The sequence below is a fragment of the Rana temporaria genome, chromosome 1, assembly GCF_905171775.1.
Source record: "Rana temporaria chromosome 1, aRanTem1.1, whole genome shotgun sequence".
Classification (NCBI taxonomy): domain Eukaryota; kingdom Metazoa; phylum Chordata; class Amphibia; order Anura; family Ranidae; genus Rana; species Rana temporaria.
The window spans coordinates 279,979,458-279,997,473 of NC_053489.1; the positions used below are offsets into that span (position 1 = coordinate 279,979,458).

At 41.6% G+C, this 18,016-nt stretch overlaps 1 protein-coding gene across 1 annotated transcript in view; it reads right to left on the minus strand.

Annotated features, from left to right (window-relative positions):
• The window catches only part of PCSK5 (proprotein convertase subtilisin/kexin type 5), a 508,063-nt gene that overhangs the window by 105,199 nt on the left and 384,848 nt on the right, over positions 1–18,016 (minus strand). Inside the window, exon 22 of the mRNA XM_040356083.1 lies at positions 5,625–5,761. Within this exon, the coding sequence (XP_040212017.1) occupies positions 5,625–5,761 (137 nt within the window). The remainder of the gene's footprint in view (positions 1–5,624; positions 5,762–18,016) is intronic.

Sequence of the window (18,016 nt, forward strand, 5' to 3'; positions counted from 1 at the left end):
TATCAGTGTCTGGTTAAAGCTTGTAGGAGGAGTTGTCATACTGCACTGGCTGTCCTATCAAGATGCAGGACCCCTGACCCTCTGATTGGCCCTGTGCTGGTCAAATGTACTCTCCCAAGAAAAAAACTCTCTAGCAATACACATCAAACTGAGCATGTGCAGCCTGACTCCAGTAAATCTGTTTTATCCGGACATGTTTTGGGGGCAGTGCAAGAGGAGGATCTGTGCATACAGGATCTAACAGCCTTTTTACACAATGCAGAGGATAAGCCCCTTAGGTTCCACAGTGAGTATAACAGGCATGCTTTACTGCATATACAGACTGATTTTACTGTTGTGGCACTTTACACTTTAAGGCAATTTTGAAGGCAAAAGGGAGTCCAACCCGGAACTATCAAGGTGTACCCAATAAAGAGGCTGGTGAGTGTATATTTGTACAAAATCCATCAATACACACCATTCATGTGATTTTTTTTTTCTAGTAGGACCTAAAACTTAGATCTTGTATTTCCAAGGCACTCTGAAATGCATTTTTCCAAAATGAAATCCAATGCATTTGATTAACATAAAACCTTTTGCGACAGAAATGTTTTATGTACCATGCAGAGCAGAACAGCCACTTGTGTGGCAGCACAGTACTTTCCAGATGGTGGCAGCATTGAAGCATCTCATTTAGAATACCAGCCCTTCAAAAGCACTGCTGTACTCATTAAATACAATAGCATGACACTGTGCTCTAGTATGACTCCGTATAAACGCTGCACTACAATTCTATCCATTAAGAAAAGTTTTAAGGTCTAAATGTCTAGAAGAATGAGCAACATTAAAGTGAAAATTGTTGTTGGTCTCTAAATAAAAGGACCTGTAATAAGTACAAAGACGGCAGCTCTAGGGCTGACAGTTTCACCATGAAAGTAAGGGAACATCTATCATCAGACTTGTAAGGCTCCTGAGCCAAGGAAAGCCAGTCACAGGGCTCCTGAGAGCAAACTGTACAATGAAAGAATGTAGTCTACAGCTGCAAAAAGGGAAGAAAATCTATATTTTTTACACTGACAGATGTATGTAATGAACATTTTCAGCCACCACCACTTTTCTATAAATATAGAAGAAGAGGCACAACTAACCTTTATTAAAGGTGTAGCAGTGCAAATCAGATCTTCTCTAAAACCTGGGAAACTATATTAAAGGTACCAAAGGCCTTGATTTAAATGCACTCTATATAGAGAGGTGTATTGCTGGACAATCCAAATAAATTCAATGGGCCAGATCCACAAAGATCTGCCTATCTTTAGGCAGGCGTAGCGTATCTCAGATACACTACGCCGCCGTAACTTAGGGGCAGATCCACAAAGGTATTACGCCGGCGTATCTCTTGATACACCGGCGTAATTTCAAATTTTGCGCGTCGTATCTTGTTTTGTATCCACAAAACAAGATACGACGGCATCTCGGCTAGATCCGACAGGCGTACGTCTTAGTACGCCGTCGGATCTAAGCTGCAATTTTTCAGCGGCCGCTAGGTGGCGTTTCCGTCGAATTCCGCGTCGAGTATGCAAATTAGCTATTTACGGCGATCCACGAACGTCTGTCCGGCCTGCGCATTTTTTTACGTCGTTTGCGTTCGGCTTTTTCCGGCGTATAGTTAAAGCTGCTGTTATGAGTTGTACTCAATGTTAAGTATGGCCGTCGTTCCCGCGTAGAAATTTGAAATGTTTACGTTGTTTGCGTAAGTCGATCGCGAATAGGGATTTGCGTAGAATGACGTCACCATCGGAAGCATTGGCTTGTTCCGGGTTAATTTCGAGCATGCGCACTGGGATACCCCCACGGACGGCGCATGCACAGTTAAAAAAAAATGTAGTTTACGTCGGGTCACGACATATTTACATAAAACACGCCCCCCATTACATCCATTTGAATTCCACGCCCTTACGCCGCCAAAGATACACTACGCCGCCGTAACTTACGGCGCAAATTCTTTGTGGATTAAAAAAAAAAAGAAAGTTACGGCGGCGTAGTGTATCTTAGACACGCTACGCCTGGCGCATAAATAAAGTAAGTTACAGGGGCGTAGTGTTAATGTATCGGCGTAAGGGCGCGCAATTCAAATGACTAAGATGTGGGCGTGTTTTATGTTAATTCATCTTGATCCCACGTAAATTACATTTTTTTGAACGGCGCATGCGCCGTCCGTGGGGGTATCCCAGTGCGCATGCTCGAAATCACGTCGCAAATAGTCAATGCTTTCGACGTGAACTTAATTTACGCAAAGCCCTATTCGCGAACGTTTTACGCAAACGATGGAAAATTCGACGCTGTCCCGACGTCCATACTTAACATTGCGTACGCCTCATAGACACAGGTTTAACGCTACGTCGAAAAAAGCCTTACGTAAATGACGTAAAAAAATGCGCCGGGCGGATGTACGTTTGAGGATCTGCGTATCTAGCTAATTTGCATACTCTAAGCGGAAATCAACGGAAGCGCCACCTAGCGGCCAGCGTAAATATGCACCTAAGATCCGACGGCCTACTAAGACGTACGTCAGCCGGATCGAGCCCACATTCAGTCGTATCTTGTTTTGTGGATACAAAACAAAGATACGACGGCGCATCGTAGAACTTACGCGGCGTATCAATAGATACGCCAGCGTAAGTTCTTTGTGGATCTGGCCCTATATGATCTATACACAGATCACGTAGGAGTTAAAACCAATTACATCAGCTTGGCACCATTTTTTGTGTCCTGTAATATGGAAATTGATGAATAGGTTCTTGCTGATCTCAGGTGGAAAAGTGGATAAGAATAGTTCTGCACTTTAAACGCTATGAGAAGCCTATGACAATATCTTCTATGGTCAGGGCTATTCAATTAGTGACCCTCCAGCTGTTGCAGAACTACAAGTCCCATGAGGTATAGCAAGACTGAGCCACAAGCATGATACCCAGAGGCATGATGGTAATTGTAATATCCTAATTTCATATCCTTGTTCTATGTGAACATAGGTAAAAAATTTACCTTCTCAGGGTCTGCAAGCTACTTTTTAATGGTTGTTTTCAGGAGACATGTCAAAATATCACAAAAAATCATTTGATAGTGTAGTAGGGATATGCAATTAGCGGACCTCCAGCTGTTGCAGAACTACAAGTCCCATGAGTCATAGCAAGACTCTGACAGCCACAAGCATGACACCCAGAGGCAGAGGCATGATGGGACTTGTAGTTTTGCAACAGCTGGAGGTTCGCTAATTGCAGATCCCTGAAGGTGTTTAACCAAGTGATCAGAGAACATTCAAACCTCTCAGCTGTCCCTCATTCGAAGGTTCCTTTTTTGGAACTAAAGCTCTCTGTCCCTCTTGCCTTCTTAGTTGTCTCGTTTGACACATGCATAGCTCCCAACGGTCTCTGTTTTCGAGGGACTGTCCCTGATTTGGAACAATGTCCCTCTGTCCCCCTCATTTGTTCCTCATTTTGGTCTGATCTATATAGTCATATATAAAATGCACTTTTTATCTTTCAAAAAGTGTTTCCCAGCGCTAAACCTTTTATCCAAATCCTAAATTGCTGCATTTTGTCAATTTTAAAAGCCAATATAAAGGAATAGTAGTGATAAAAAAAGCCCTTGTGAACTTAGTAACTTTTTTTGGGTTAATTCTTCTTTAAGGGGGAGTGACAGGGGGCGTGTCCTATGCCTACATACGTTTGCTAGTAGGTGTCCCTCATTCCCATCTCAAAATGTTGGGAGGTGTGCACATGTATAATAAATGCGATACAAAACGATCTAAAGTGTTACATTACACTAAATCTTTTACCCAAAGCTTTTTATTCTAACATTTTTTTTAGTCAGTATAAAGGAAGCATGATAATGAAAAAAATACACACAAGGGTTTGGCAAGTCTCCTACCTGCTTTGTACTAAAGGATGCCCTTCTTTTCCCAAGCTGGGCATTTTAATGAATGTCTGGAGAATCTATTATAAAGATTATTCAATGTGTTGTTTGATATTGAGCTTCCTTTATATGTTCCCAGTTTTCACTGCTCATACATTACACAACGGTTGCCCCACTAAGAAGAAAATCCGGCCACACTGGTGTATCTGTATTGTTGAATCCTCCATTCTGAATGTCATTTGATACAGTGCCTTGAAAAAGTATTCATACCCATTGAAATTTTCCACATTTTGTCATTTTACAACCAAAAACGTAAATGTATTTTATTGGGATTTTATGTGATAGACCAACACAAAGTGGCCCATAATTGTGAAGTTGAAGGAATAAATAAATATGTGAAAGGTGCGGTGTGTATTTGTATTCAGCCCCCCTGAGTCAATACTTTGTAGAACCGCCTTTCGCTGCAATTACAGCTGCAAGTATTTTTGGGGATGTCTCTACCAGCTTTGCACATCTAGAGAGTGACATTTTTGACCATTCTTCTTTACAAAATAGCTCAGGCTCTGTCAGATTGGATGGAGAGCGTCTGTGAACAGCAATTTTCAAGTCTTGCCACAGATTCTCAATTGGATTTAGGTCTGAACTTTTACTGGGCCATTCTTATGCCGTGTACAATCTTATACTGTACATTGTGACATCAAACGGGTTTACATCCACTTTAATGCTCTCCTTGTCCAGCCTGTCAGTTTAGGTGGATGGCCATGTCTTGGTAGGTTTGCCGTTGTGCCATACACTCTTTCCATTTTGGGATGATGGATTAAAGCTTCATGAGATGTTCAAAGCTTGGGATATTTTTTATAACCTAACCCTGCTTTAAACTACTCTATAACTTCATCCCTGACCTGTTTGTTGTGTTTCTTGGCCTCCATAATGCTGGTTGTTCACTATGATTCTCCAACAAACCTCTGAGGGCTTCATAGAACATCTGTATTTATACTGAGATTAAATTACACACAGATGGACTCTATTTACTAATAGGTGACTTCGGAAGGTAATTGGTTCCACTAGACTTTAGTTAGGTGTATCAGAGTAAAGGGGGCTGATTACAAATGCACACCACACGTTTTAGATATTTATTTGAAAAAAAAGAATGAAAACCATTTATGATTTTTCTTCCACTTCACAATTATGTGACACTTTGTATAAAACCCCAATAAAATACATTTATGTTTTTGGTGGTAACATGACAAAATGTGGAAAATTTCAAGGGATATGAATACTTTTTGAAGGCACTGTATGCAGGCCCAGATTTACTCCCTATGCTGCCCCAAGGCCGGCCCACCGGGAAGAATCCCGATATTCCCGATGGCCAGTCCATCTCTGCCCCCTGTTGCTGCAGCGCCGCCCCTGCACCCACTGCCGCCCCGAGGCCTGGCCTCGGTGGCCTTGCCTGGAATCCGGCCCTGACTGTATGTGGTCTATGGCTAGTAATGTCTGTCAACAGCTAAATCATCTTCACTTAGTTTTTACCCTTCTTACTTTCAAGGCTCGCTTTGCCTATAAAGCTTGTAATCCTCTACTGAGGACAAACAGAGGTTATTTGTCTTAAGCCCAAAAAAAATGATGCTGCAGTTTACACATTTGTCTTTAGGCATTTCCCCCATCCCTTCACTACTAAGGATTATTTGGTAGTAAAGCATTTACAATCTTGCCACTGTAATTATAGGACTTACCGGTGCCACAGGATATACATGCATCAGGCTCACTGTCATTGCACCTGTGACAAGTATGGTGACAGGAATGGCACTGTCTATTAAGCTCATATTTTCCAGAAGGACAGATCAATACACACTCTCCATCATCAAAGAATCTATGAAAGAAAAGACAGAGTTATTAATAATAATATCACTTAATGATGAGATTTGACATTAACACTGTTATTAGTTATATTATTATGTAGTAATTACAACAAGAACAATAATAATAAATAACAACACATGATACTATACAGATGCAATTTTGAAACTGGTGGCATTTATTTAGAAAATAGCAACTAACATATTTTTACCATATTTTACATGAGTTATGTGCAGTTTTCCAATTTTTTAATGAGTATGTTGTCAATGTTAGGGTCAGAACTGTTTTTTACGACTTCTATGTAATTATGGAAAATATCATTTTTCTAAGATATCATTTAACTAATAAATAAATACCAATTTTTACGTAACATCTTTTGCGTTTCAAATACTTATCTCGCTGCTAAAAAAAAACCTTGAGGGATCTTCCATTAAAAACATATTTTTACCATGAGACAGAACACATGCTGGTGTTTTTAATAAAGAGTCATACAAACACAGCATAGTTCAACATCAGGAGATGTACTAGATGCTTCTAGAGACATTCAGCCACTTGCTGGTACTTTTATTCAGTGGCTGACATCACTATCCTCTGCATGGAATTGCCTTACAATTCTACATTATATATATATATATATATATATATATATATATATATATATATATATATATATATATATATATATATATATATATATCTGTGTGCATATATATGTAGTTTCACAATAAATGTCCATATAAATATGCAGGCAGTCCTCGAGTTACAAACATTTAACTCAAACAAAAGGAGACAACAGGAAGTGAGAGGAAATCTACCCCAAAGAAATGGAAATTCACCCGTACACACGATCGAAAATTCCGACAAGAAAGTCCGATGTGAGCTTTTGGTCGGAAATTTCAACCGTGTGTATGCTCCATCGGACTTTTGCTGTCAACATTTTCGCCAGCAGGTTCTCTATTTTTCCGACGGAAAAAGTTCCTATCGGAAAATCCGCACACATGCTCAGAATCAAGCAGAAGAGCCGAACCGCCTATTGAACTTCATTGATCTTGGCTTGTCGTACGTCTTGTACGTCACTGCGCTCTTGACGGTCGGAATTTCCGATAAGATTTGTGTGACCCTGTGTATGCAACACAAGTTCGAGCCAACATTCCGTCATAAAAAATCCACAGTTTTCTTGTCAGAATTTCCGATTGTGTGTACGCGGCATAAGAGTTATCATGGGGAAAAGGTGTCCCCACAGAAAATGTATCACCAATCCTTGTTTCCACAACACCCCAACATTTACAAAAGCCAATTGTCACAGGGACAGAAAGTGAGGTGAAATCTTCTGAATAGGGGCACAGACAGCAAAACCATTGTTACAGAGGTGTTAACCTTTCTCTATGCTATCAAAAAAATGTAACAATATTTTTTTGGGCTGAAATTGCACTTAAAAAATGTACCTATTTACCAGTTCCACTATATATACAAATTCAACTTAAAGTGGTTGTAAAGGCACAAAGGTTTTTACCTTCATGCATTCAATGCATGAAGGTGAAACACCTTCTATGTGCAGCAGCCCCCCCAATACTTACCTAAGCCCCATCTCGATCCAGTGATGTCCACGAGAGCCTTGCCTCTCCTGGGACTCATATTCCTGATTGGCTTTTGGCAGCATTGGGAGCCATTGGCTCTTGCTGCTGTCAATCACAAGCCAGTGAACCAGACAAGAGATGGAGGAGACACACAGAGCCATGGCTCGGGGGTGAACCTGCTTGGGTGCCCCCACAGTAAGCTGCTTGCTGTGGGGGCACCCAGCAGGAGCCAGGACTGCCAGCAAGGGACCCAAGAAGAGGAGAATCTGAGCTGCTCTGTGCAAAACTATTAAGCCCCATACACACTATCAGTTTTCCTGATGGTTTTCTCTTCAGGTTTACCAAAACCATCTAATATGAGGTCAAACCTTAAGCGTTTCAATTTGAATCCAATCAGGCAGGTCCTTGTACTACATGGTTTTGGTAAACCTGAAGAGAAAACCAGCAGGAAAACTGATAGTGTGTATGGGGCTTTACACAGAGCAGGTAAGTATAACATGTTTGTTATTTATAAAAAAAAAAAAAAAACAAGGCTTTAATATCGCTTTAAGAACAAACCTACAGAACCTTATCTTATTTTTGACCTGGGGACTGCCTGTATATATATATATATATATATATATATATATATATATACACATTTGTTAACATATTAGTCATATATACTATGCAAAGATTATTATTATACAGGATTTATATAGCGCCAACAGTTTGTGCAGCACTTTACAACATGAGGGCCGTACAGTTACAATACAATACAGGAGGAAACGGAGGGCCCTGCTTGTTGAGGCTTACAATCTGTGATGCCTGTGAGTCTGATTGAGGCAAACTGGTATCCATAAGTACAGTAGCAGTATCAGACATGTGAATAGGGTCAAATTTGAAAATAAATGTATGTAACCAGAAATGAATTTGATGCTGTGTGTATTAAAACATAATGCAAGTTCACCAGATACATATGGTAAAGTGAACAGACAACATTAATCAGTTCTTTATATTTTCATGCAACACTTTGTTTGGATGCAGTAAAAAAATGTAACCTTTTATTTGTTAGCAGGAGTCTAAATCTTCTTTTAGAATACATTGCTATGTGCAATAATTTTACAAAACAATATCTTGCATAAATCCATTAAAAAGCGTATTTGAAAGGGCGATGTGCAAAATGCAGAAATCTGTGGTAATTATCTTTCACTGCTCTATTCTGAAAGTGATGTCTAGTTACTATGGATTGCCACAATTTGCCCTTTGCAGTGCCTTATTATACATCCATAAATCCCCATGTTCAAAGATCTTTTGATTGCATGAACATTCTGTTTTAGTTGAGTTTCATTCCAGGGAAGCTAGAAGAAGCTCAATTATACAGCTTATGGGAAAAGTGAGAATTATAGGACTTGTGCCAATAACCAATAACCCTAGCTCTTTTAAAATAGATTTTTTTTTTACTTTTAGACAGTGAAGAGGGCTTAAATCACCTGCTAGGTTTTTATTACTGCCTCCACCCCCATTAAAAAGATTCATCCTCGCTATTTGTCCTGTTTACCATTATCATGAAAAGTAAAAAGAAAATCACAAAGTTTGGGTTGTCCCCAGAACAGTAATGGAAGGGATCAGTAGTTTGGTGACCTGGGGGTGGGGCAATGGATTCCCTTAATTTGCAGGAATTTCCTCTTGTTTCCTGTTTTCTGGCAAAAAAAAACTGACAGGGGTTATAACCATCCCTAACTCTATCCAAAATAAAAAAAGAGATCTGCCTGTAGTTACATAGTTACATAGTAGGCAAGGTTGAAAAAAGACACAAGTACATCAAGTCCAACCTATGTGTGTGATTATATGTCAGTATTACATTGTATATCCCTGTAAGTTGCGGTCGTTCAGGTGCTTATCTAATAATTTTTTTAAACTAAAACCACTGCCTGTGAAAGGGAATTCCACTTACTTGACTGAGTTCCCTAAGTACCCTTGGGTGCAAGCCACCTGGTCCAACTGATTTGTTAATGTTAAGTTTCCCAAGTCTATTTCTAATTCTGTCCTCTGTTAGCCATGAGGGTGCTTCCTGTGATGTGTCATTAGGACAAACTCTGCAGTTTTGGTTACTGAAGCCCCCTGATTCCCTCATGAAGACTGAGGAGAGGGATAAATTCAATACTTTTGCCATCTCCCCATCCTTTGTAACCAAATGTCCTTCCTCATTCTTTATGGGGCCAATATGGTCCGTCCTCCCTTTTTTAATGTTTACATACTTAAAGAGTGAGTGAGTGAGTGAGTGAGTAACTTGTATAGCGCTACAAATGAAAACGAAATGGCCTCAAGGCGCTTTTTGCATCCAGTGCCATCCTGTGTCTTCAGAAGAGGTGGGTCTTAAGTTTTTTTCTGAAGGCCCGATGGTTTTCTTCCATGCAGTTGTCCGTGGGTAGAGCGTTCCACAGCCGGGTCCTTGGAATGCAAATCTTCGTTCTCCTTTAGATTTGTAGTGGGTCTTGGGGATGTAGTGTTTTATTTTCTCGCCTAGATATTGAGGAGCATTTCCTTGTGTGCATTTGTGAGTGAGGCAGAGGGTCTTGAATGTAACCCGATCCTTTTCAACTAGCCAATGGAGGGTCCTCAGGGACAGGGTGATTGATTCCCCGGGTTTTCTTGGGATTTGTTTTTCTCTCCTCCACTATGTGTCTTTTGTTTCCTATCTTAGCCGCCCTAATTGCACCCTTACATATCTTGTTGCATTCTTTGTAAAGTCTGAATGCTGATGATGATCCCTCAGCCTTGTATTTTTTGAAGGCCTTCTCCATTGCTTTTATATGCATTTTTACATTAGAGTTAAGCCATCCAGGACTTTTGTTTGCTCTTTAAAATTTATTTCCCAATGGGATGCACTGGCTAATGCCCTTATTTAATATGCTCTTAAAGCAAACCCATCTCTCCTCCGTGTTCTTTAATCCTAAGATTTGATCCTAATTTATATCTTCTAGCAAGGTTCGTAGTTTAGGTTCCACTTTAACTATTTATTTCTCTGCACTTACTGTAATTTATTAGGCCCCGTTCACACTGAATCTAACTTTGAAATTGTGCGCACAATTTCAAAGCTGCAGGTCAGTCACGCACCACTTGGCTGATATTTGTGTAACTTCGTGCACAGATGTCTATGCAAGATTCACCTAAAATCGCAAAAAAGTGTGCAGGAACCTTTTTTTTAATTGGTGCAGCACTGCAAAGTCAGAGAGACACAGATTTTAACAGTTCCACTGCCCACAATAGGGTGTGATTTGTCATGTGATTTGGACCTGTCAAAATGCATGACACATCGAACCGGTGTGAACTGGGGGAATTGTACAAGCTTTACTAAGCTCTATCTACCCTATGAAGAACTATGATGCAAACAGTACTCCAAATTAAAAGAAAAATGGTAAAAGCATTAATACTACACTTATACTTACACTTGAATACCTCTCAAACAAAAAATGAGAATCTGGTCTAAACAAACATTTTTCTATGGTTTCATTCCAGAGAATAATTGGGGTTCAAATTTTTCTATTTTTCTGATGAATCCCAATTCCGATTATTTGGGGCATCTGGAAAAAACCTTGCCCAGAGAAGAAAATAAGCCCTGTACACACAGCCAAGAATCCCATCTGTTTGAAAACCGTCAGTTTTCCCGATGGGTTTCCTGGCAAGCTTGCCTTGATAAGCCATGTTTACACACGACCACACAAAAGAGCCGCCGTTCTTTTGAATGGCAACAACGCGGTGACGTCAAAGACTACGACGAGCTGGCTAAATTACGTTCTATGCTACCACGCATGCGTCGAATTGTTATCGAGCATGCACGGTTTATTTCCCCTTGAGGTAAGCATACAGAGGACTGGTTTTCTTGGCAGGAAACACTCTGCCGGGAATCCCACCGGGAAAATAGAGAGCAGGTTAGCCTCGTACACACGACCAGTTTTCCCGGCAGGAAAACTGCCAGGAGAGCTTTTGGCTGGGAATCCCGGCAGAGTTGTATGCTCCCTAGCAGTTTTCCTGACAGGAAAAATGAGTTGTATGCTCCCTAGCAGTTTTCCTGACAGGAAAAATGACATAAAAAAATAGAGAACCTGCTCTGCTAGCTAGTCTGTATGCTTACCTGAAGGGGAAATAAACCGTGCATGCTCGATAACAATTCGACACATGCGCGGTAGCATAAAACTTAATTTAGCCAGCTCGTCAAAGTCTTTGACATCACCGCGTTCTTGCCATTCAAAAGAATGGCGGGTCTTTTGTGTGGCCGTGTGTATACATGGCTTTTCAAGGCAAGCTTGGCAGGAATCCCATCGGGAAAACTGACGGTTTTCCAACAGACGGGATTCCTGGCCATGTGTACAGGGCTGTTCTCTATATTTTTCCGGCAGTTTTCCTGTCGGGAAAACTGCTAGGGAGCATACACATGGCCAGGATTCCCAGCCAAAAGCTCTCCTGGCAGTTTTCCTGCTGGGAAAACCGGTCGTGTTTGGGGCTTAAAGCATCATGAGACCATTCATGTGTGGGGTTGCTTCTCAGCCAAGCGAGTGGGCTCACTCACAATTTTTCCTATGAACACAGCCATGAATAAAGAATGGAAAAAAAAATTCCTCTAAAAGCAACTTCTCCCAACCATCCAAGTACAGTCTGGGGACAAACAAAGGCTTTTCAGCATGATAGAACACCTTGCCATAAGGAAAAAGTGATAACTAATTGGCTTGGGGAACAAGTTAAGGTGTCATTGTATAAACAACAACGGTGACACCTTATTCCAACATGTTTGTCTGAGATGTACCTGGAACACCTGTGAGCCTCTGAGGTATAATACAGCTGGACCTGGTGGTCAATTTGGGCTCATGTGACTCCGTAATAGAGTCCTTATGTTTTGGAAGAGGCCATCCGATTCCTGGTGGAGAATCATGTGGTGGATCTGAATTCTTGTTATGATTATGTCCTTTCACACATGGGGACCCTTGGATATCAAGATTTGAACATTTTACTAATTTTATGATCACATTTATAATCATTGGGATAGCTGCTAATATGCAAATTAACTTGACTCCTAAATCTGATACCCAGAACACTGATGGCTTTCGTTTTCTTGCCATGAGATTATAAGTAATCAGGAAGAACAGTGCTGAGCCTGTGCCTTCCTCCAATATTACATCATCTTGATGGTCATGTAAAGCACAAAATACATAAAGGAAAACTTTATTGTTTAAATAAAGCCTATACCAGTCTGGACCTGCATAGCTATGCCATAATAAAAAAGGTGAATAGTGCATGTTCTTTTTTTTTTCCGATCCTCTATAAGTGTATTATACAGTATCTCAAAAGTGAGTACACCACTCACATGTTTGGAAATTTTTTATTATATCTTTTCATGTGACAACACTGAAGAAATACTATACTTCATATTCCCATTGCACACATTCCTGGATGAGCTCTCAAATTAAAGGGGTTGTAAAGGTAAAAAAAAAAATCCCTAAATAGCTTCCTTTACCTTAGTGCAGTCCTCCTTCACTTACCTCATCCTTCGATTTTGCTTTTAAATGTCCTTATTTCTTCTGAGAAATCCTCACTTCCTGTTCTTGTGTCTGTAACTACACACAGTAATGCAACACTTTCTTCCTGGTGTGGAGAAAGCCTCTTGAGGGGGTGAGCAGGCAAGTCAGGACACTTTCTACTTTGCAGATAGAGAAAGGAGCTGTGTGTTAGTGGGCATCCTGACCCTCCGGCTCGCCCCCTCCCTCCTCAAGAGGCTTTCTCTACACCAGGAAGAAAGCCTTGAATTACTGTGTGTAGTTACAGACAGAAGAACAGGAAGTGAGGATTTCTCAGAAGAAATAAGGACATTTAAAAGCAAAATCGAAGGATGAGGTGAGTGAAGGAGGACTGCACTAAGGTAAAGGAAGCTATTTAGAGAAAAAAATATTTACCTTTACAACCCCTTTAATACAGTAGATGAAAGACACCAGCAATGCCATCAGCACAGAACTGGCAGACCCAGGTACACCCATCTACTGTCTGGAGAAGCCTGACCAGAAGTGGTCTTCGACGTGTAAGCTAGAACCTGGTTCAAGTCACAATGAAGATATTTGCCAGCACACCATGGAAACGACATGAATAGCGTCCAAACGGATGATTTATTGCATGATCACAACACAAGGAGAGTGCAACGTTTCGGAGTCATGCAGGTCCCCTTCGTTATGCACTCTCCTTGTGTTGTGATCATGCAATAAATCATCCGTTTGGACGCTATTCACGTCGTTGTGCTGGCAAATATCTACATTATACATAACACTGAAGTAATTACAATTTGCTACAACGTAAAGTAGTGAGTATACAGCATGTATAACAATCTCCTCAAAATAACTCAACACACAGCCATTAATGTCTAAACCGCTGGCGACAAAAGTGAGTACACCCCTAAGTGAAAATTTTCCCTCAACGGTTTCATGTGACTCATTAGTGTTACAAGGTCACAGGTGTGTTAAATTTGGTGTTATCTCTCTCACTCTCTCATTCTGGTCACTGGAAGTTCAACATGGCATTCCATAACAAAGAACTCTCTGAGAATCTGGAAAAAGGAATTGTTGCTCTATATAAAGATGGCCTAGGCTATAAAAATATTGCCAATACCCTGAAACTGAGCTGCAGCACGGTGGCCAAGACCATACAGCAGTTTAACAGGACAGGTTCCACTCAGAATAGACCTCACCATGGTCGACCAAGGAAGTTGAGTGCACGTGCTCAGTGTCATATCCAGAGGAAAATAAATGCTAGCATTGCTGCAGAGGTTGAAGGGGTGGGCGGTCAGCCTGTCAGTGCTCAGACCATACGCCACACACTGCATAAAATTGATCTGCATGGCTTTCATCCTAGAGATGTTGCACAATAAATCCAGCAAACAGTTTGCTGAAGATAAGCAGACTAAGGACATGGATTAATCTAAACATGTCCTGCGGTCTGATGAGACCAAGATAAACTTGTTTGGTTTAGATGGTGTCAAGTGTGTGTGGCGGCAATCAGGTGAGGAGTACAATGACAAGTGTGTCTTGCCTTCAGTCAAGCACGGTGGTGGGAGTGTCATGGTCTGGGGCTGCATGAGTGCTGCCGGCGCTGGGGAGCTACAGTTCATTGAGGGAACCATGAATGAGAAACATGTACTGAGACATACTGAAGCAGAGTATGATCCCCCCTTTTGGAGACTGGGCCACAGGGCAATATTCCAACATGATAATGACCCCAAACACACCTCCAAGATGACCACTTCCTTGCTAAAGAAACTGAGGGTAAAGGTGATGGACTGGCCAAGTATGTCTCCAGATATAAACCCTATTGAGCATCTGTGGAGCATCCTCAAATGGAAGGTGGAGGAGCGCAAGGTCTCTACCATCCACCAGCTCCATGATGTCGTCGTGGAGGAGTGGATGAGGACTCCAATGGCAACCTGTGAAGATCTGGTGAACTCCATGCCTAAGAGGGTTAAGGCAGTGCTGGAAAATAATGGTGGCCACACTTTGGGCCCAATTTGGACATTTTCACTTTGTTCTCACTTTTGTTGCTAGCAGTTTAGACATTAATGGCTGTGTGTTGAGTTATTTTGAGGGTACAGAAAATTTACACTGTTATACAAGCTGTACACTCACTACTTTACATTGTAGCAAAGTGTAATTTCTTCAGTGTTGTCACATGAAAATATATAATAAAATATTTACAAAAATGTGAGGGGTGTACTCACTTTTGTGAGATACAGTATGTGTGTTAGAATTGTGGGGGTCTTGTTTTTGACATAAACAGATGTATTGTATGTCATTTCAGAATGTAGACTCAACTGAGATGCAAAGAGTGCTAAACGGGATTCTTATTTAATCTATGCTCAGCTTTTTAAAAATGTTTACTTAAAAGCAAAACTCAGTATGGATAGCCAGAGTTAAAACTCATATCTAATTAGCAACTTGGACATCAAATTCTCTTACATACAAAAATGTGTTCCTGTTGAATTATACATAGACTTTAGGAAACTAAGCAAACAGTCTAGTGTACACCCTCTCCTATTACCCAGACAACTCTTGTAAAATAAAAACAAGAAACAAAGTGTGTTTAATATAACGGAAAGACTGTGAAATTGATTCTTCCTAGCTCCTGCTAGCTACTGTTTTTTTGTGGTTGATCCCGTATTCCTAGCAGACTCTTGAAGCATTTCTAAAAAGCCAAGCTCTATATAGCCACGTACATTAACAAGGAAAAAAAATGCCTTGTAGATAAAGTCTGTTTGTTTGTTTTGTTCTCATTGCAGCTGGGAAACCCGGACCCAGGGATTCTGTGGTTAGTGACCAGCTTTGATCACATTGACTGGCACCTCTCTGTAAAGGCACGTGTCTGGAAGCTAAAACAAGGAGTCTTGCACTTGGTTTATGCTCTCTGATTGAATCTGAGTGGTAGTAAATCCCAGCTAATCAAGGGCAATGTTTTATACTTATTAATGAGCTTCTCAGTGGTGCCACAATTAATGTAAGGGAATGTATAGTGCGATTGTGCATGTTTTCCTTATTAGGGTCAAGACAGAAAATGTTTTCTTTTTTTGTCAGGTTAATATAAGTTTCGATAATATGAGTAGTATCTAGTTTTTGCTCTGGCCAGTAGATGGACCTCTTGGCTTTCCACCTCTCTCGATTTTTCTTTCCACTTACCACATGCTGAAATAGAACTGCTATATACAGAGATGAATAGATCAAGGTAAACTTTACACACAGAACTGAAATACATGTAGTCAGATAACTTATTTCTTATCCCTTTTAGTGAAAGACAGCTGTGTATGATAGGGAGCTACTTCTGCTGCTCTCAGGGTTGTAATCAGGGTGGTACAGTCCATACACATGTATGGGTCCCAGGTGTCCCTAGGGGCCTGAGGGGGGATTGCTTCTCTGCGCACCTTCCCCACCTTCCCCACATATCCTCTGTGGAATAAAGCACTCTGTGACAGGTGTTGGCTGCTTATCACAACAGCACACTTAGCCAATGGAGCCTAGGCTCCGCCTCCATTCTGACCAGGGGCAGACTAAAGGCCCAGGGTAAGTGGAAGGGGGAGGGATATACTTGCCACTTTGGGGACAGCAGCAGTGTCATTGCTTCTAAATACATACACTGCGCTGGGGTATATGTATTTAGAATGTCCAAAGCTCCTTTCTTCCCCCCTCCCCATCTCCTGCACTGTGAGATCTCTGACTCAATCCCCCTCCTCTGATCACCAGTGCGGTGTGATGAGGGGGGGGGGCACACTGTAGCTACTGCTGGCCGGGACGGCTGCTCACACTACAGGGAGGAGGTGAGCTGAGTTTTTTCTATCTATATAAACATCCCGCAACCACTCTGTCCACATAATGTGAAGGTATTTTATGAGCACTCATGTAACCCTGTGTTTATGTGGTAGGTTTACACTTCTGATGGTGCAGACTCAGAGCTTGGATAACACAGGGTTAAATAATTGGTCATCAAATAATTTAACATCATCTGGACATACAGAGTGCTAGGTGCTGGATTATGTGGACATGTACTTACATCTTATTACAGGAGGATGTTTTCTTTGAGTACCAATTTTGTATTATGTGTTTTTGTACATATTAGTAGAGGAGCATTAGTTATTAGTTATACACATCACTATCTGACCACTTCTCAGCCCCCTACTCCCCCCAGATTGCATCACCTGCAGACCACTTCATACATCCAGCTGACGGACATCACTCGGACCCTTATCTGCCCAACATCACTCCCTGGTCACCCCACAGGCTGCCATTAAAATAAATCCTTCCCCATTCTGCCACTGTCATACCCTCTACACTCCTCTCCTCTACTTACTGGAGGCATTACACTGGACTGAATCTGGAATGTACTGAGGACACAGAAAGCATAGAAGGACTACAGAGGGAGGACACTGTGAGAGAGGACAGACATAGAGGGGAGATGAGACTGGAGAAGGATGACATGGTTTGGAGTAGGAGGACATAGAATGGAGGAGGAGGAGGACATAGGATAGAGGAGGAGAAGGACATGGGATGGTGAAGATGGGACTGCAGGATGAGGAGGATTTGGGATGGGGGAGATGGGACTGAAGGAGCATGAGGACCTGAGATGGAGAAAATGGGAATGGAGAAGGAAGAGGACATGAGATGGAGGAGATGGGAATGGAAAAGGAAGAGGACATGGGATGGAGGAGATGGAACTGGAGGAGGAGGACATGGGATGGTCGAAAATGGGACCGCAGAAGAAGGATGGAGGAGATGGGACTGGAGGAGCAAGAGGACATGGACTGGAGGAGATGGAACTGGAGAAGAAAGAGGACATGGGATGTAGGAGGAGGACATGGGATGGGGAGATGGGACTGGAAGGGGAGCACATGGGATTGATAAGGGAGAGGACATGGGATGGAGGATATATTAGGTTGTGAGAGTATTAAAATAAAAGTGGGTGCACTGAAGGACTTGGTGGGATGGCCAGTGGGTGGATTTGGTGGGACAACCAGTGGGCGGACCTGGAGGAATTTTTGTAGGCAGGCCCGAGGGGGGGAGGGGGTTATACCTAATGCCATGTAGGGGGACCCAACATTTCTGATGGCTGCCTTGGCTGCGCTGCCCTTGTAAGTGAACCATAGCTAAGAGCAACAGTTTTAGGTGATCCTACCCATTCTTGAGAGACGC